This window comes from Neoarius graeffei, chromosome 21 (assembly GCF_027579695.1).
Source record: "Neoarius graeffei isolate fNeoGra1 chromosome 21, fNeoGra1.pri, whole genome shotgun sequence".
Lineage (NCBI taxonomy): Eukaryota > Metazoa > Chordata > Actinopteri > Siluriformes > Ariidae > Neoarius > Neoarius graeffei.
In genome coordinates this window covers 16,187,526-16,205,677 of record NC_083589.1, presented here as the reverse complement: position 1 = coordinate 16,205,677, position 18,152 = coordinate 16,187,526, and the positions used below count along the sequence as shown (strand labels likewise).

General features: G+C 40.8%; 1 protein-coding gene across 1 annotated transcript; it reads right to left on the bottom strand.

Moving 5' to 3' along the window:
* Positions 1–266: 266 nt before the first annotated feature.
* On the bottom strand, positions 267–6,153 carry lmod2b (leiomodin 2 (cardiac) b). Its single transcript, XM_060903572.1, has 3 exons — positions 5,824–6,153; positions 4,139–5,497; positions 267–3,453 (listed from the first exon to the last, which is right to left on the bottom strand). The coding sequence occupies exons 1-3, from the start codon at positions 6,097–6,099 to the stop codon at positions 3,430–3,432; spliced, it is 1,659 nt and encodes a 552-aa protein (XP_060759555.1). The 5' UTR covers positions 6,100–6,153; the 3' UTR covers positions 267–3,429.
* Between the last annotated feature and the right edge of the window lie 11,999 nt (positions 6,154–18,152).

Sequence of the window (18,152 nt, the reverse complement as noted above, 5' to 3'; positions counted from 1 at the left end):
GCTAATCCCCTTTGGGGTCAGTTGAAATAAAGCGCAAGCAACATTTTCAAAACAAAGGGCTGTTCATTCTTGGGTATAGAATTTACTCTGAAACTGCAAGATATTTTATAAAACTGCAGAATATTCAAATAAAACAGAGAATCAAAGGAAACAAAGTAAATTGTTGGATAATAAATAAAGGTAAAGGTTTAATTTTCCACATCAAAGCAAATATTTACATTTTACAGAGATTGACCTAAAAGTAAATCAAAATGACACAGAACTATAAATTAAATTTTGGAACTATTCTTTTGTTTTTATCAGTGTGTTCTAAAGATAGGACTCCATGCAAAGCTATTAGAAACTGTTACTCTTATTTGTGTCAAAATATAAACAAACCTAGCTAGCCTACTTTAGCCTTCCCATTTATTGTTTATTGCTTCCATTATCCAGCAATATTTTAATCTAATATAAATAGCACAACCCAAAACAAGAAATAGTTGGAATGGTTAGGAAAATGCAAAAAAAAAAAATCAGTGATTTCTAAATTGACTTTGACTTGTATTTCATTGCAGACAGAATGACCCCAAGATATTTAATGTTTTCTTGGTCATCTTCATTTTATTTATTAATATACATCTATTCTTTTGTTTAAGGTCTGCAACACATTGCAAAAAAAAGTTGGGATGGGACAATTTAGGGCTAGTAAAACAATTAATTCATGATGTGATTTTTAACAGGTGATGTCAACAGGTGATTGTAATCATGATTTGGTCCAAAATTAATATCCAGGAAAGGTCTAATCTGTGAGGAGTAAATATAGGCCGAGGATCTCCAGTTTATGAACAAATGTATGAGAAAATTATTGAAATGTTTAAAAACAATGTTCCTCAAAGAAAGGAAAGAAGGGATTTGGATGTTTCACCCTCTACAGTGCAGAATATCATTAAACAATTCAAGGAATCTGGAGGAATTTTGGTGTGTAAAAGGCAAGGGAACAAGCAATCCCTCAGATGGCACTGCATCAAGAACCAGCATTCATCTATACAGTAGCTGATATAATTACATTGGCTCAGGATTACTTTGGCAAACCTTTGTCAAGCACTACAATACAGAGTTACATCCACAAATGCCAGTTAAAACTTTACTGTGCAAAAAGGAAGCCTCACATTAACTGTGTACAGAAGTGCCAGCGACTTCTTTGGGCTCGTAGGCATCTGGAATGGACAATCACACAGTGGAAATGTGTATTGTGGTTAGACTAATCAGTATTCCAGGTCTTTTTTGGAACAAATATAACTTTTGGAAGCTCCAGACCAAACACAAAAAAGACCATCCAGACTGTCAAGTCCAAAGACCAGGGTGTGTCATTCTGTGGGGTTGTGTCAGTGTCCTTGGCAAAGGTCATTTACACTTCTGTGATGGCAACATTAATGCAGAAAAGTACAGTGAGATTTTGGAGCAACATGTGCTGCTTTAACTCTTTACCCCTTAATGACAACATATGACAACCCCGTGTATATCCCATAATGATGACATATGATGCCTTGTCTAAAACCTTGTCAAAACCTTGTCTTTAGACTTTTTTTCTTGTAAATATGTTCTCAGGGTGAACAGTATATACATATACAAGGGTGGCTGTAGCAACTGCTTTAAGGGGTAAAGAATTAAAGACGACATTTTTTCCAGGGACACGGATACATAGTTCAAAACGACATTGCAATACGACATTCTCTATTACTCTATTCATTACAAAGGCATGACTGTGGAAGAAGAGGATGCTTGTCCCCTCTGTCCCCAAATGAGAACATGTGGAGAATTTCAAAATGAAAAATATGACAATGACTTAAGACCCGTTTGCAGGAAGACTGGGACAAAATAACACCTGAAACACTTCATCACTTGGTGTCTTTAGTCCCTAAACATATTTTAAGTGTTGTGTGAAGGAATGGCAAAATTATAAATTGGTAAATGCTTTACTGTCCCAACTTTTTTGAAATGTGTTGCAAGAATCAAAATTTGTTTATTTTGGGGGGTAAAAATTCAGAAGGTAAAACATCAAATAAGTACTGCTATATTGGTTTGACTGCAATACAGATCAAATATGATTTATAAATCATTGTTTTCAGTTTTAATTTCAATTTCAACATACTGTCCCAACTTTTTCTAATTTGTAGTTGTAATAATAACCTAATTTATTCTTATAAATTAGGTTATTTATGAAGTTGACTTCCTGTTAGAATAAAGTGTAGTTCAAAAGTTTTGCATGGTGAGCCATGGGAGTTGTTGACATAAGCTGACACCCTTAAAAATTAAATGTTCCAGAACCATTCTTTAGAGCACTGCTATAGTATAGAATAACTATTTTCCATCCATCCATTATCCATAATCCTGTCCAGGGTCATGGGCAAGCTGGAGCCTATCCCAGCTGACTATGGGCGAGAGGCAGGGTGCACCCTGGACAAGTTGCTAGGTCATTGTAGGGCTGACACATAGAGACAAACAACCATTCACACCTATGGTCAATTTAGAGCCACCAATTAGCCTAACCTGCATGTATTTGGACTGTGGGGGAAACTAGAGCACCACGCAGACATAGGGAGAACATGCAAACTCCACACAGAAAGGCCCCCGTTGGCCACTGGGCTCGAACCCAGAACCTTCTTGTTGTGAGATGACAGTACACCACCGTGCCGCCCCTGATAACTATTTTGTTGTACTTAAATGTTTCCCTTTCCATCCTATTGCTGCCACCTTAAATTATGGAAAAACAAACTGAGGAAAACAACAACAAAGTTTCTTCTATGGCATCAGCTTTTTCTGGTATTTTCATTTCACTTTTTCACATCAGTTCAAATGACATATCAGCAGAGACTTATCCAGATTAAAAAGTTAAAAGCTGTTGTTCTGGATATGGCCTTCATTCATTCATCATTCATCTTCTATGTGCTTTACAGTTGTAGTGGATCCAGAGCCTGTCCTGGGAATGTAGGGTGCAAGGCAGGATTGGTTTTTATTGGCCATCAATCACACACACATTCTGATACACTTTCATCCAGTCATTCACCCATAGGGGCAATTTAGCATAGCCAAGTTACCTACTGGTATGTTTTTTGGGACAAGGGAGGAAACCCAAGCAGACATCAAAACATTCAAAACTTCTTGTAGACAGTAACCCAGATTGAATCAGGACCAAACTAGGGTCCTTGGAATTCATACAGCTCCAGTGGATATTGAAGCACTTGCCCAATTTAACTTAGTCCTGAATATGGTCCAGTATGCACTTGTGATTAGATCATAATCAAAATATGAAGTGAACAAGTGTGCACTAACAATGCAGATTCATTCGAGTATTTTGTATGATTATCATGCTATGGAAGGAATCTTTGGAGATGATGTGTGGCAATGGTGCATCCTTCCTTTCTTGGTACAAAGTATTTGGCCACATTATCAAAGATACTGGGGAACTTCCACCTGTTTAAAGAAAAAGTACAGGTCATTGGTCAGTCTTTTATTTTTTTACCTAATTGTGTTTTCAGTGCAATTCATTACATCTATACTGTAGTTTGTATCTAATTACAAAACCAATAATCCATTACTTTAATAAATTTGTCTTTATATTAGTTAAAGTAGAAAGGTTTATTTGTGTTGCCCCTATTGATTATGATATGTCAAATTTAAAAAATATCCTCTATTAATAAGAAAGGCAAGCCTTGTTTATCTCATCTGACCAGGCTGTTGCCCAGCCTGGTATTTGACTTATCAAGACAGTGTAGATAGAGTCTATTTATAGTGGCTGTGAGTGGTAAATGAGTGGTATTTCTGGAGGTTACATCCTGCTATCTCAGGGCAACACGAATGTTTCATGACAGAGATATAACTTGTGTAAACTCTGCTGTAAACTCTGGAAAACAGCCTGAAGGAAATCCTCACAATATGCCCCCACATATGCATGTGTAATAAGTAGGTGCAAACAAATATGACAAAAATGTTCAGGCACCTTTGGAATGTAGATAGTCCTGACACCTGTTCTAACAGTGGATTTATTTTTGTGGTTGATCAGCTTTCATTTTTCTGATTTTCTCTTTCTTATAAAATATTGTTTGTGGATGCAGAATCTTTTTTATGTAACAATAATCTTCTGCTTTATGATACTCACCCGTTTCAGGGATTTGATACTGCTTGCTCGGATAGCAGCCATGAGTTCATCATGAGCTGACCGCATTGGTGTAGATGGTCTGGAAATGTCTCTCTCTGCAATGGGTCTCAGTGCATTTTTCAGTTCCTTAAGGATGCTTTCAGTCCTATTTTCCTTGGTAACCCCTTTCTTCCCTTTTTTGGACTTACACTTGCCTTTGCCCTGATCCTGCTGTTTTTTGGCATTTACTTCTTGAAGTTTGATCACCTCCGCAATCTTTCTGGTCGGACGTCTTTTCTCAGTGATGTTCTGGGGTTTGGGAGGAGGTGGTGGTGGGGGAGGTGGTGGAACACCTGTTTGAGGATTCCTTTTTATCATGTCATTATGTGGTAGCTTTGGAGAGGACCATGGTGAACTTCGAGGAGACCCATATGGAGAAGATGTTGGTGTTCTCTTCTGTAGTGCACTTGTGCGTGGGTTAATAGGAGTTGAGGCACCTCCTTGCTGCTGACGCTGTTCTTGCATCCTCTTCTGCCTTTGAAGATCCTGATTGCGTGTCAGGATGCCAGTCATACTCATTCGAGGGCCAGGCAGATCAAACTGGTAGCCAAGCTTGAGCAGGGTGGTGTTCTCTCTCAAGAATTTTACCATCTCCATCTCAACCTGACCTCCACAGATATGGCGCTGGTTGTGGAAGCGTAGTTCTGTTAGTGTACTATTGTGTGTAAGCACTTGTACCAGTGCTAGAATACCCTTTCCTGTGATGTAGTTAGACTCAATGTTTATGTTCATAATGTGGCAGTTTTCCTTCAGCATTTTGGCAATTGCAAAGGCTACTGGGTCCTCAGCATGAGTGTTTGCCAGACTAAAAGCCCGCACATGTGTGTTGGAGCACAGGGCTTCTGTGAAGCAGATCAGGGTTTCCTGGGAAATGTTATCAATATTGTTGAGATTGACTTCAGTGGTGTCTGGGTCATCATGGAGGATCTTTTCCAGAGCCTTATCCAGTACAGTGGGGTTTCCTGACAACTGGTTTGCTTCCTGTGGTGAATTTCTCCTCACAGAAACCCCTGGCTTGGGGCTTGAGTGACTGTTGTACATGTTATGCAGAGGAACACTTTCCCTTTTGAGGTTGTTTTCCTGCCTCCTGACAATCTCTTCTTCTTCTTCTTCTTCTTCTTCTTCTTCTTCTTCTTCTTCTTCTTCTTCAGTAATTGGCTCTTCTATTTCAGCTTTCTCTTCATTATCTTCATCATCATCTACACAACCATCCTTTTCTTTGTTGTCCTCAGCTTTGTTCTCCTCTTCTGAGTCCTCATTGTTGCTTTCTGTCATATTCTCTTTTTTACTGTTTTTATCACCTTGGAATCTACAGCAAAACTGGAACACACATTTCAAGGTCTGGGCTCAGTGGTAATGTTGCATTCTCTGATTGGGTCATGTCTAACTGTCTGCACTTGAAATGGTTATAAACATTAAAATTTTCCTATCATCATTTTCAAATAGCATTTCAGAATTACATTGATCAGGTCATAGTTAGTAAAATAAAGTGATTATTCTTGAACTTTTCATTATAAATATAATAAAAATCTATTTAAAAATGCTACAACTCATTTGTCTTCTGGCAGGATAAAATTATACATGAAAAACAACATATTTAACAAATGATCATCATTAGTATAGTTGTTCATTGCTCAGATACTGACCTGGGGGCTTGAACACCCCATCCTTTCATTTTCGAGAAGCTGGTGTGTCTCTTTCTCCCAGTATTTTAGGAGAGCCTCTCGGCTAAATGTGCCCGTGGGAGTTTTAACTGTCTGGTCCTTCTGCCTTAGTCCAATGGGGACTTTATCATCTGGTTCAATATTGGCCAGCTCCTTTTCCAGTTCGTGGAGCTCTTCGGCTGTCAGTGAGGCAAGCAGCTCATCCTCATCCAACTCCTCATACTTGCTCAGCTCCCGACGATAGCCAAAGGTACTCATGGCCTTCTGTGAGGTAAAGACCACAGATAAAGACCAACCTAACCTTTTAGTTGAGATTGCAGTGTTAACTATCACAAGATTGAGAGTGGCTGATTACAGGAGGCACTGCAGGAGCAGATGGAGGAGCTTTAAAAACTTGACCAGGGGTACATAACAAAGCCCTGATCTGTGATGCTGTAGCTATTTTTAGAGGGTGGAGTCAACCAGATAGATACTTAAAAAGAATGTGAGCTCAGTCAGAGGCTGTACTGAGGCCTTGGCAGCCAATCCTTGCAGCATTGTTCATCCCCAAAATAAGCCAAACTCTGTAATGAGGAAAGAGTGTAAAAATAAGCACAGAGTCCTCGTGAGTAGTGCTTTCATGTTATTGCGCAGCAAATACTTACGACATTAAACATGTAAATCTTCCCCAGTAGTTATGTATGACTTGCTCATCTACAAGGCCAGTGTATATTACATTACAGCTAAACTTCCGCATCCCTTAACTATACCACACACACTCATTTATGTCTTCTTTTCGTGCTACTGTTTTCCCACAATTTTGCTGCAATATACTTTTTTTTCTTTTAAGAATTATGAACCCAACAGTGTATTAAGAAGTATTTGTTGATTAACAAATACTCCCCTCAAATCCTTATCTTCTGAGTCTTTCCCAGTTAGTGATATTATGTATGAACTGGTTGAGAACTTGTGAACTTCTTGCCAAGATTGTTTGCCAACTTGTTTTGGCAGTAGAGACATGGAATTTTGTTTGTCAGATAACAGCAGTGTTAAGGAACACTACCAGAATTATGTGTACTCAACCTGCTCTGGTATTGTGACTCAAGTAAAAGTAAATATTTCTCTAAAATATTGTTATGAGTCCTTCATCAAATATCACTTGGTAATCCGGACCAGGAAAGGAGCTGGTTCAATCCAAAATATTCTGCCAAAAATGTTTTTCTTTTCTTTATTTCTTTTTTTAATACTAAAACTAAGTTGATTGTGTATCAAGCCAAAGTGGTTTTTGAACACAATATATAAACAAAATATATCATCACTCTTTATATATTTGAGGCCAAAAGTTTACATACACATAGGCTAAAGATATTAAATCTCAGTTATTTTCTTTATTTTTTTAATACTAAAACTAAGTTGATTGTGTTTCAAGCCAAAGTGGTTTTTGAACACAATACATAAACAAAATATATCATCACTCTTTATATAGTTGAGGCCAAAAGTTTACATACACATAGGCTGAAGCTATTCAATCTCAGTTTTTCACAAAACCACACATTCGATGTTACCATACATTTCTAATGGAATATCAATTAGGACATCTACTTTATTCACATCAGGTATAATTTATAGCAATTGATTAGGGAAAGATTTGTTTCAGATTTAATTCATTATGTCAGAATTCCATTAGGTCCAAAGTACATAGACCAAATTGACCGTCTCTTTAAAATGTCTTAATAATTTCAGGAAATTTATGTAAAGACTTTTAGAAGCTTCTGAATGACCAGTTGTTATAATTAACAATTAACAGTTAAGCTAAGACCTCAGTAAAGGACAGAAAAAATTTTGGCGCTCCACAGGTCTGGTTCATCCTGAGGAATATTTTAAACAACTGAAGGTACCAGAAGCACTTGTACAAACAACTGCATGCAAATATAAAAACCTTGGGACCACATAGATACTGCAACATTCAGGAAAAAGGCACAAATTGGTCATGAGCGGACTTTGCTCCAAAAATTCCAACTGAACTCCAAGACAACAACAAAGGAACTGGTGCAGAAGTTGGAGGTCTCAGGCACCAAAGTATGTTATATACCTATGCTATATGACCAGAAAGGCTACCATACAAGGAAGAAGTCCTTACTCCAAGGCTGGCATAAAGTACAACCCCAATTCCCAAAAAGTTGTGATACTGTGTAAACTGTAAATAAAAACAGAATGTAAGAATTTGTAAATCATGGAAACCCTCTATTTTATTGAAAATAGTACAAGGACAACATATCAAATGTTGGAACTGAGAAATTTTATTGTTTTTAGAAAAAAAAATAGCAACATGTTTCAAAAAAGTTGGGACAGGGGCATGTTTACCACTGTGTTGCATCACCTCTACTTTTAACAACACTGTAAACCAGGGCCCTGTACTACGAACGGAGGTTAACCTACCCAGAAGTAACCCAGGGTTCCCCCGCTAAACCGGGGTTGACAAAACCTGGTTATCTTGTTTGGGGTTAAACGGTACTACGACGCCAGTTATGAAGTTGATTTGTTGAACCTGGTTTAACCTAATCAGGGTTAATGCGCGTTCACGTTAAAGGGGAGGTTATCAGCGCAAATCCCCACTGTTCACAATGGCACGGTCGCCGCACTTCACGGAGGAAGAATGCGCTGTCATAATGCAAAGCTACGAGGAGTTCAAAACAACATTAAGAGCAAAATCTAACACAGCGGCTGCCAATAAGGAGCGGCAAGCATGTTGGCAACGAATTGCCGATCGGGTAAATGCGCAAGTACATCCTCCCTTCTACATGTTCCAGAATAGAAGTACAGGATGAGAGAAAGCTTCATGATCAATCACAAGTCACAGAAAATGGTCCTTCGACGTGGCCCCAGTCATATATAGCTTGTTTAATGTCCGAAAAATCCTGAATAAAATTTGGTATGGTAAATTCATGGAGTAGCCTACTTAAGCTGATATGTGCACAGAGTCACATGAATTAGGATGACTGACTATTCAGTCCCTGACTAAGTTGGTGTCGGTCCTGTGAACATTTCAGAGGCAACAGCAGTGCCAAACGCACCTGGCAACAGGTGAAAATGAAATATAAACTCATCATTCATAATGGTGTGTGTGTGTGTGTGTGTGCGCGCGCGTGCAAGCAAGCATTCATTTGCCTTTTATTTATTCAAGTTTTATCTGTTTGCCTAATAGTTCAAATTGTTTTGTATATAGTTTATAATGTTGTTGTGTGATATTAATGATAATATTGTGGGGAAACTACTTTGCACGGACGTTCATTTAATTTATTCTATCGTCATTTTGTTTGTTCTATTTTTGTGTATTTTATTTATTTATCTGTTTGTCTAGTTGTATCTATTTTGTATCTCAGACTTAAATATTTTTGTAAAACAAGTGTTTTTTTTTTTAAATATTCTTGCGTTCTTGGTAACTATGTTCTTGAGTGGGTTCTTTTTTTTTTTTTTACAGAAAAGCCGTTCTGCATGGACATTCATTGAAGCCCTCATTGTTTTTTAATGGTTATTTATGAGCGTTTAGGGGTTACAATAATGTAAGTCTAGGTTGCTTTATATAAAAGGTATGTCCAGAAATATTGATGTCACTGTCTAAGCAGAGGGATCTGGCTTCTTTAGACGCTGTCTTCTTAAAACTGAATAAATATTTAAAAAGAGCCAAATGAGGCAGTCTTTTGAACGGCTCTTTTCAAAGAACGGATCACAAAGATGCGGATCCCATCAAAGAGCCATAAATCCCATCTCTAATCTGCGCTCCGATATCGCACGGGTCATCCAGGTACGCTGGCATTGTCTCTAGAGGAAATGTCGGTGGAGAGGTGGTGTTTAAAAAGGGTGTGGTTAATCGGAAACCTCGGGTTAACCAAGAACATAACCTGAGACGAGCAGGTTTGAGATGCAGCGTAAGTTGCCATGGCAGCATACCTCGGTTTGAACATAGCCAACTTTCGTAGTATGGGTTAATCGGGAAGTTACGCTGCACGTGATCAAGTTACTCTCGAAGTTACCCTGGTAAGCCAGAAAACCCGCTTCGTAGTACAGGGCCCAGAAGGGAACCATCAAGGCCTTCTTGGCCTTCAGAGAAGGCCCAAACATATCAGCATTTCAAATGTTATATTTCATTTCTTTCATTCTTTAATTGCTTTCATCATTTCCTTATAATTATTCTCTTCTAATTTTAATTTGGCCTTGTGTTCTGTCAAATTTGCTTCAGAAATGAAAGGGTTACTGAAAACATTAAAATAGAGTTATCCAAAGAGATGTTTTTGTTTGTTGTTTCTAGGCAGAGAAGAGCTTAGATCTGACTCACTCATTGGTTAGGACTTCATTGCTGGGACAGAGTGCCATGGCAATTTATGTTTATGTAGGAAGTGACAAACAAATTAACCAATCAGATTTTGATTTATAATGGGCGGGAACCAAAAATGTATTGCCATCGGTCTCCTTGAAGGCCAATGTGAGTGGTCAAGCCAGTGCTATCGAGAGCAAGTAGCACAGGCTAATGACCAAGAAACTAAGATTTCTGTCTCCAGAATCTTCTTCCACGCACATGTAGCAATGTCATAATTTCATATGGTTAAAGTTTTTAGGTTTTTTTTTTTGTTAAATTCCCCAAATCCCTCTATTTAAAAAATATGTTAATTTGTTGGGTTCCATTAATGGTTCCACTACTGTTTCTGATGGGGCGTTAATTTGTGTAACACACTTGTGGACATTATTGTGGTTGGGATGTCTGGAAAGGAGTAAGCTCACTTCTTGAATCTTGCATGGACGGTATTCATTAATACAGTATATTTTTCATTAATTTTTCCCAAGATTTGTTTATTTTTATGATGTTTATTTTTTGATGCAAGAATGTTTTGACACACATCCGCTGTTTGTATTGGATCAAATATGTAAATTAGCATTGTAAAATTCCATGTGAAACGTCGAGTGTTTATCTGAGCAGCCATTTGTCTGGGTGCTAAGTGGTGTATTATTTTGTAAGGTTGCCAGAATTCCTACGATGACCTGGTGACTTGTCCAGGGTGTACCTGCCTCTCAACCATAGTCAGCTGGGATAGGCTCCAGCTTGCCTGTGACCCTGTAGAACAGGATAAGCGGCTACAGATAATGGATGGATGTCAGAATTCTTTCCTGTCTACATATGTTGGTATCCCTGTTGTCATATATGGTAATCATATGTGCTTGTGCATATACTGTGTGACTTACGGTAATGCCCGGGCGGTACCTGGGAGGTGTTGCAGGAAGTTAAGGGGAGTTAGCCGATGTGCTATGTTGTTGTGCTGCTCGAGCTGATTCATTAAAGCCTGTTAAAGATATTTGAGAGCCTCCTTTGCCATCATTTACATGGTGTCAGAAGTGAACGTGAGGAGTTATGGCCAAGTTTAACCCCCCGACAAACTTTTCCTTCAATAAACTAGGAGAGTGGCCAGATGGGAAGCAGTGTTTTGCGCGATTCGGGACTGCCATGAAGCTCAACAAAGGGGAAGGCGCCGTGCAAGTGAGCAGCCTGATATATGCTATGGGAAGTGAGTTGGAAAATATCTACCAGTCATTTGTTTTTATCAAAGATGAACATAGGAATGACTTTGGTAGAGTGCTTGAAAAGTTTGATGAGTACTTTGTGCCCAGAAGGAATGTGATATACAAACATGCATGTTTCCATCAGCACATGCAGAGACCGGGAGAGAAAGCGGAGACTTTCATTAGGGCTTTGTATGAACTTTCGGAGCATTGTGAATTCGGTGCCAGCAGGGATGAAAACATCCGTGACTGAATTGTTGTTGGAATACTCAATAAGGATCTCTCACAGAAGCTGCAGCTGATGAAGGACCTGACGCTGGCGCTGACCATAGAGACAGTCAGGCAGTCTGAGGAAGTTGCTTCACAGATCAGCATGCAGGGAGAGGCAGCAGGAGCGATACAGGAAGTCACTCACAAGCGCAGCAAATACACAGGCCACCATGGTAAGAAGAAAGAGGGCAATAAAGGACAATGCGGAAAGTGTGGCACAGCAAGGATGAAAATTGCCCAGCTAGAAAATCCACATGCAATACATGCCATAAGGTTGGGCATTGGAGCAGAATGTGTAGGAACAGGAAAGCAGTGAGTGAGGTTACAGAGCAAACTGAGCAGTCATACTTTTTTGGGGCTGTGAGTGTTAGGGTTTTGCTGGGATTCAAACCTGGTTCACTGGTGTGATAATCCAGCAAAACCCCACTAGGCCACCAGGGGGATGACGCAAATGCAGAGGCGTGAGGCAGAAGTAGAAAAGTATCAAAAGGTTTATTTACAATATATATACACAGTCCAAAAGAAATAATCCAAAATGCTCAGAAGATGAAGGGAAAAATAAGAAATATCCAAAGTACAAAATTCAAAACAAAAGCCAAAAAACCAGAAAAGGCAAAAATACCAAATGCTCAGAAGATCCAAAAAACAGTAAATACTAGGTCCAAAAGTCCAAAAAGCAAAGCAAAGTGCAAAACCAAAAAGACAAAGGCAAGGAACACGGTACAGAGGAAACTGGAGCTAAACATGACAGCACAAAGACTCCGTGACAAGAGGACTGAACTCAGGGGTATAAATACACAAACTAATTAAGGACAGGGTGGGGCAGGAAACAGGCAATAAGACAAAAACAAAACACAGAACACAGTGGTGACCTCTAGAGGCCAAAACAAACATGACCAGAAAAGGAAATAACAGCGGCCTCTAGAGGCCAAAACAGTCCCAGTCCTAACAGTGAGTAAAGCAGACGGGTCATCAGAGCAATGGTCTGTCAAGCTGCTGGTGGGCTTCACACCGGTAGGGTTCAAAATTGGGGGCCAATGTGAGTGTCATCAGCGAGAATACCTACTACTCACTCATCCCAAAAAGTCCACTGGAGCCTGCTAACATTCCACTGGATAGCCCAGGTGGTGAGTTGCAGTGCATAGGACAGCTCCAGAGCACTGTGTCCTACAAAGGAAAGACTCACCCACTCACTGCATATGTCATCAGGGGATGCTCTGTAAACAACCTACTCAGCAGGCCACTGTCTGTGAAAATGAATCTTATGAGGAGAGTGGATGAAATGGTGTGCAACAAAGGATATTTACAAGCATATGGTGAGCATGGGACATTAAAGACTGAACCAGTAGAAATACAGCTGAAGGAAAATGCTCAGCCATACGCTGTACACACAGCAATCCAGCCACTGGGGGTGCATAAGTGTACTCTTGGTGCCGGTCCCAAGCCCGGATAAATTGGAGGGTTGTGTCAGGAAGGGCATCCGGCGTAAAACTGTGCCAAATCTAACATGTGGAATGAGAAGAGAAATACCATACCGGATTGGTCAGGGCCCAGGTTAACAACGACTGCCTCTGGTACTGTTGATCAACAGGGTGCCAGTGGAAAGTGTGCTACTGTTGCACCAAAATGGAGAAGGAGAAAAAGAGGGGGGAGGCGTGTTAGGAGAGAGCATGAAAGATGGAAGGGAAGGAGCTTAGAATTGAGGGTAGGAACACTGAATGTGGGAACATTGACTGGCAGAGCGAGAGAGTTAGCAGGTATGATGGAAAGAAGGAAGTTGGATATTGTGTGTGTGCAGGAGATGTGGTGGAAAGGAAGCAAGGCCAAGAACATTGGAGATGGATGCAAGTTGTTTTATTATGGAGTGGATGGAAAGAGAAATGGTGTTGGTATTGTTTTGAGGGGAGAGTTGGTCAACAGTGTGATTGATGTGAAGAGGGTGTCAGATAGAGTGATAGGCATGAAGTTGGAGATTCAAGGAGTGGTAATCAATGCTGTGTGTGCGTATGCCCCACAGGTTGGATGTGAGAATGAAGAGAAAGAGTCTTTCTGAGAAAAGATGAATGAAGTGGTAGAAAGTATACCAAGGGAGGAGTGCATGCTGATATGAGCAGATTTCAATGGACATGTTGGTGAGGGAAACAGAGGAGATGAGGACGTGATGGGCAGATATGGTGTAAGAGAGAGAAATGTGGAAGGGCAAATGGTGGTTGATTTTTCAAAGAGGATGAATTTGGCAATAGTCAATACATACTTCGAGAAGAAAGAGCAGCACAGGGTGACGTTTAAGAGTGGAGGAAGATCTACACAGGTGGACTACATACTCTGCAGAAGGGGTAACCTGAAGGAGATTGGAGACTGTAAAGTGATGGCAGGGGAGAGTGTAGCTCGACAACTTCAAGTGGTCATGTGCAGGATGAGCTTGAAAGTGAAAAAGAGGAAGCGTGAAATAGTGGAGCTGAAGATTAAGTGGTGGAAACTAAAAGAGATTGAACATCAGAAGGAGTTTAGGGAAGAAATGAGATGAGCATTGAGTGGTCATGGAAGTCTGCCGGAAGATTGGAATATGACTGCTGTACTAGTAAGAGAGGCAGCAAGGAAGGTGCTAGGGTGGTCATCGGGAAGGAGGAAGGAAGACAAGGAGACATGGTTGTGGAACAAAGAAGTGCTGGAAATTATAAAAGAGAAGAGGCTAGCAAAGAAGAATTGGAATGAGCAGAGAGACAAGGAAAGCAGGTGGTTATACAGAGAGACGAGACAAAAAGAGCTGTAGCGAAGGCAAAAGCAGATGCATACCAGGAGTTGTATGAAAGACTGGAGACCAAAGAAGGTGAGAAAGACCTGTACAGACTAGCGAGGCAGAGAAACAGGGAAGCGAGGGATGTACAGCAGGTAAGAGTGATGAAAAATGTAAATGGAAATGTGCTGACAAACAAAGAGAGTGTATTAAGAAGGTGGAAAAAGTACTTCGAGGATTTATTAAATGAGGAGAGTCCAAGAGAGAAAAAGTCAGATTCATTTGGATACAGCAAATCAGGAAGCAGAGTTGGTTAGTAAGGATGAGGTGAGGACAGCCATGAAAATAATGAAGACTGAGAAAGCAGTCGGACCAGATGGTATCCCGATTGAGGCTTGGAGATGTTTGTGTGCGATGGCTGTGGAGTTCCGAACGAGATTGTTTAATAAGATCCTAGAGAATGAGAAAATGCCAAATGAATGGAGAAAGAGTGTGCTAGTCCCAATATACAAGAATAAGGGAGATGTACAGAGCTGCAGTAACTACAGAGGAATAAAATTGATGAGCTACACCATGAAGCTATGGGAAAGGGTTTTGGAGGAGAGACTGAGAAGAGAAGTAGCAATCTGTGAACAGCAGTATGGGTTTATGCCAAGGAAGAGCACATTGGATGCAATTTTTGCTCTAAGAATGTTAATGGAGAAGTACAGAGAAGGCCAGAGAAAGCTACATTGTGTGTTTGTAGACCTGGAAAGGCATACGATAGAGTGCTGAGAGATGAGTTATGGTATTGTATGAGAAAGAGTGGAGTGAATGAGAAGTATATTAGAGTGGTGCAAGACATGTATGAGAACAGTGAAACAGCAGTGAGGTGTGCAGTTGGAACGACTGAATGGTTCAAGGTGAAGGTGGGACTCCATCAAGGATCTGCTTTGAGTCCTTTTTTGTTTGCCATAGTGATGGATAGCTTGATGGACGAAGTGAGGCAAGAGTGACCATGGAACATGATGTTTGCGGATGATATTGTGATATGTGGTGAAAGTAGAAAGGAGGTTGAGTTGGGTTTGGAGAGATGGAGGTATGCATTGGAACGAAGAAGAATGAAGGTGAGCAGGAGCAAAACAGAATACATGTGCATCAATGAGAATGGGGATAAGAGTGTAGTGAAGATGCAAGGAGCAGACGTAAAGAAAGTTGGTGAATTCAAGTACCTGGGGTCAACTGTGCAGGAAAATGGGGGCTGTGATAGTGAGGTGAGAAAGAGAGTGCAGGCAGGGTGGAGCAGTTGGAGAAGGATTTCGGGAGTCATTTGTGATTGAAAAGTCCCAGCAAAAGTGAAAGGTAAGATGTATAAGACAGTAGTGAGACCAGCTGTGATGTATGGATTGGAGACCATACCCTTAACAAAGAGACAACAGGCAAAGTTGGAGGTGGTGGAGTTGAGGATGTTAAGGTTTGCGATGGGAGTGACAAGGTTGGACAGGATAAGGAACGAGTACATCAGAGGGACAGCACATGTAGAGATCTCAGGAATTAAGCTAAGAGAGATGAGACTGAGATGGTCTGGGCACATCCTGAGAAGAGATGCAGAGCATGTGGGAAGGAGAATGTTGAGAATGGAGCTGCCAGGCAAACTAAAACGAGGAAGGCCAAAGAGGAGATACATGGATGTGGTGAGAGAGGACATGAAAGTGGCAGGTGTGGTAGAGAAGGATGTGGAAGACAGGGAGCAATGGAGACGAAAGATCTGCTGTGACGACCCCTAATCAGGAGCAGCCAAAAGAAGAAGAAGAAAATACGCTGTACACACAGTACAATGCGTACCTCTCCCTGTGCTGCAAAAGGTAAAGGAGGAGCTCCAGAGGATGGAGAGAAATGGCATCATAGAGAGGGTGACACAGCCCACTGACTGGTGTGCACCCATGGTGCCAGTACCAAAAAAATGCACAGGTAAAGCCCGCATCTGTGTTGATCTCAAAAGGCTGAACAAAGCTGTGAAAAGAGAGTGCTTTATTCTGCCTACTAAGGAGGAGATTATAGCAAAGCTAAGCGGGGCCACAGTCTTTTCTTCACTTGATGCTGCCAGTGGATTCTTCCAGATACCGTTGCACCCAGACAGCTGTAAGCTCACCACCTTCATCATGCCGTTTGGCAGATTCAACTTCAAGCGGCTACCATTTGGAATTACGAGCACACCTGAAATTTTCCAGAGGAAGATGATGGAGACACTGCAGGGGCTGGAAGGTGTTGAGGTTTTCATGGATGATATGCTGGTCAATGGGGCAACAGTGGAGGAACATGACAGCCTCCTGGAGAAAGTGATGCAGCGCATAGCCTGAAGCTCAATCGTGAAAAGTGCTCCATAAGGCAGAGTCAGCTGCGGTTTCTGGGGCACTTCATCAACCAGTCTGGGATTTGGCCAGACCCTGACAAAATGAAGGCTATACGGCAGCTGTCACCACCATCAGATGTGCAGGAGTTGAAAAGGATACTGGGAATGGTGAATTATCTTGGAAGATACATCCCCAACCTTTCAATGGTAGGACAGCCACTGTATGAGCTCCTGAAAAATAAGAATGCATGGACATGGAGTCACGCACAGCAAGCAGCCTTTGAATGCATTAAGGAGCTGTTGACAACTGCATGAGTACTTGCTTACTACAACCCCGATTCCAAAAAAGTTGGGACAAAGTACAAATTGTAAATAAAAACGGAATGCAATGATGTAGAAGTTTCAAAATTACATATTTTATTCAGAATTGAACATAGATGACATATCAAATGTTTATACTGAGAAAATATATCATTTAAAGAGAAAAATTAGGTGATTTTAAATTTCATGACAACAACACATCTCAAAAAAGTTGGGACAAGGCCATGTTTACCACTGTGAGACATCTTTTCTCTTTACAACAGTCTGTAAATGTCTGGGGACTGAGGAGACAAGTTGCTCAAGTTTAGGGATAGGAATGTTAACCCATTCTTGTCTAATGTAGGATTCTAGTTGCTCAACTGTCTTAGGTCTTTTTTGTCGTATCTTCCGTTTTATGATGCGCCAAATGTTTTCTATGGGTGAAAGATCTGGACTGCAGGCTGGCCAGTTCAGTACCTGGACCCTTCTGCTACGCAGCCATGATGCTGTAATTGATGCAGTATGTGGTTTGGCATTGTCATGTTGGAAAATGCAAGGTCTTCCCTGAAAGAGACGTCATCTGGATGGGAGCATATGTTGCTCTAGAACCTGGATATACCTTTCAGCATTGATGGTGTCTTTCCAGATGTGTAAGCTGCGCATGCCACATGCACTAATGCAATGCAACCCCATACCATCAGAAATGCAGGCTTCTGAACTGAGTGCTGATAACAACTTGGGTCGTCCTTTTCCTCTTTAGTCCGAATGACACGGCATCCCTGATTTCCATAAAGAACTTCAAATTTTGATTCGTCTGACCACAGAACAGTTTTCCACTTTGCCACAGTCCAATTTAAATGAGCCTTGGCCCAGAGAAGACGTCTGCGCTTCTGGATCGTGTTTAGATACGGTGGCTTCTTTGAACTATAGAGATTTAGCTGGCAACGGTGGATGGCACGGTGAATTGTGTTCACAGATAATGTTCTCTGGAAATATTCCTGAGCCCATTTTGTGATTTCCAATACAGAAGCATGCCTGTATGTGATGCAGTGCCATCTAAGGGCCCGAAGATCACGGGCACCCAGTATGGTTTTCCAGCCTTTACCCTTACGCCCAAACAGAAATGGATTTTTCAACACT

Excerpts from the sequence above, each read along its gene's own strand:
- lmod2b (XM_060903572.1), bottom strand. The coding sequence starts at position 6,099 with ATGAGTACCTTTGGCTATCGTCGGGAGCTGAGCAAGTATGAGGAGTTG. Across the intron at positions 5,498-5,823 it reads TGGGGTGTTCAAGCCCCCAG|TTTTGCTGTAGATTCCAAGG; the intron begins GTCAGTATCTGA and ends TGTGTGTTCCAG. Across the intron at positions 3,454-4,138 it reads GTATCAAATCCCTGAAACGG|GTGGAAGTTCCCCAGTATCT; the intron begins GTGAGTATCATA and ends TTCTTTAAACAG.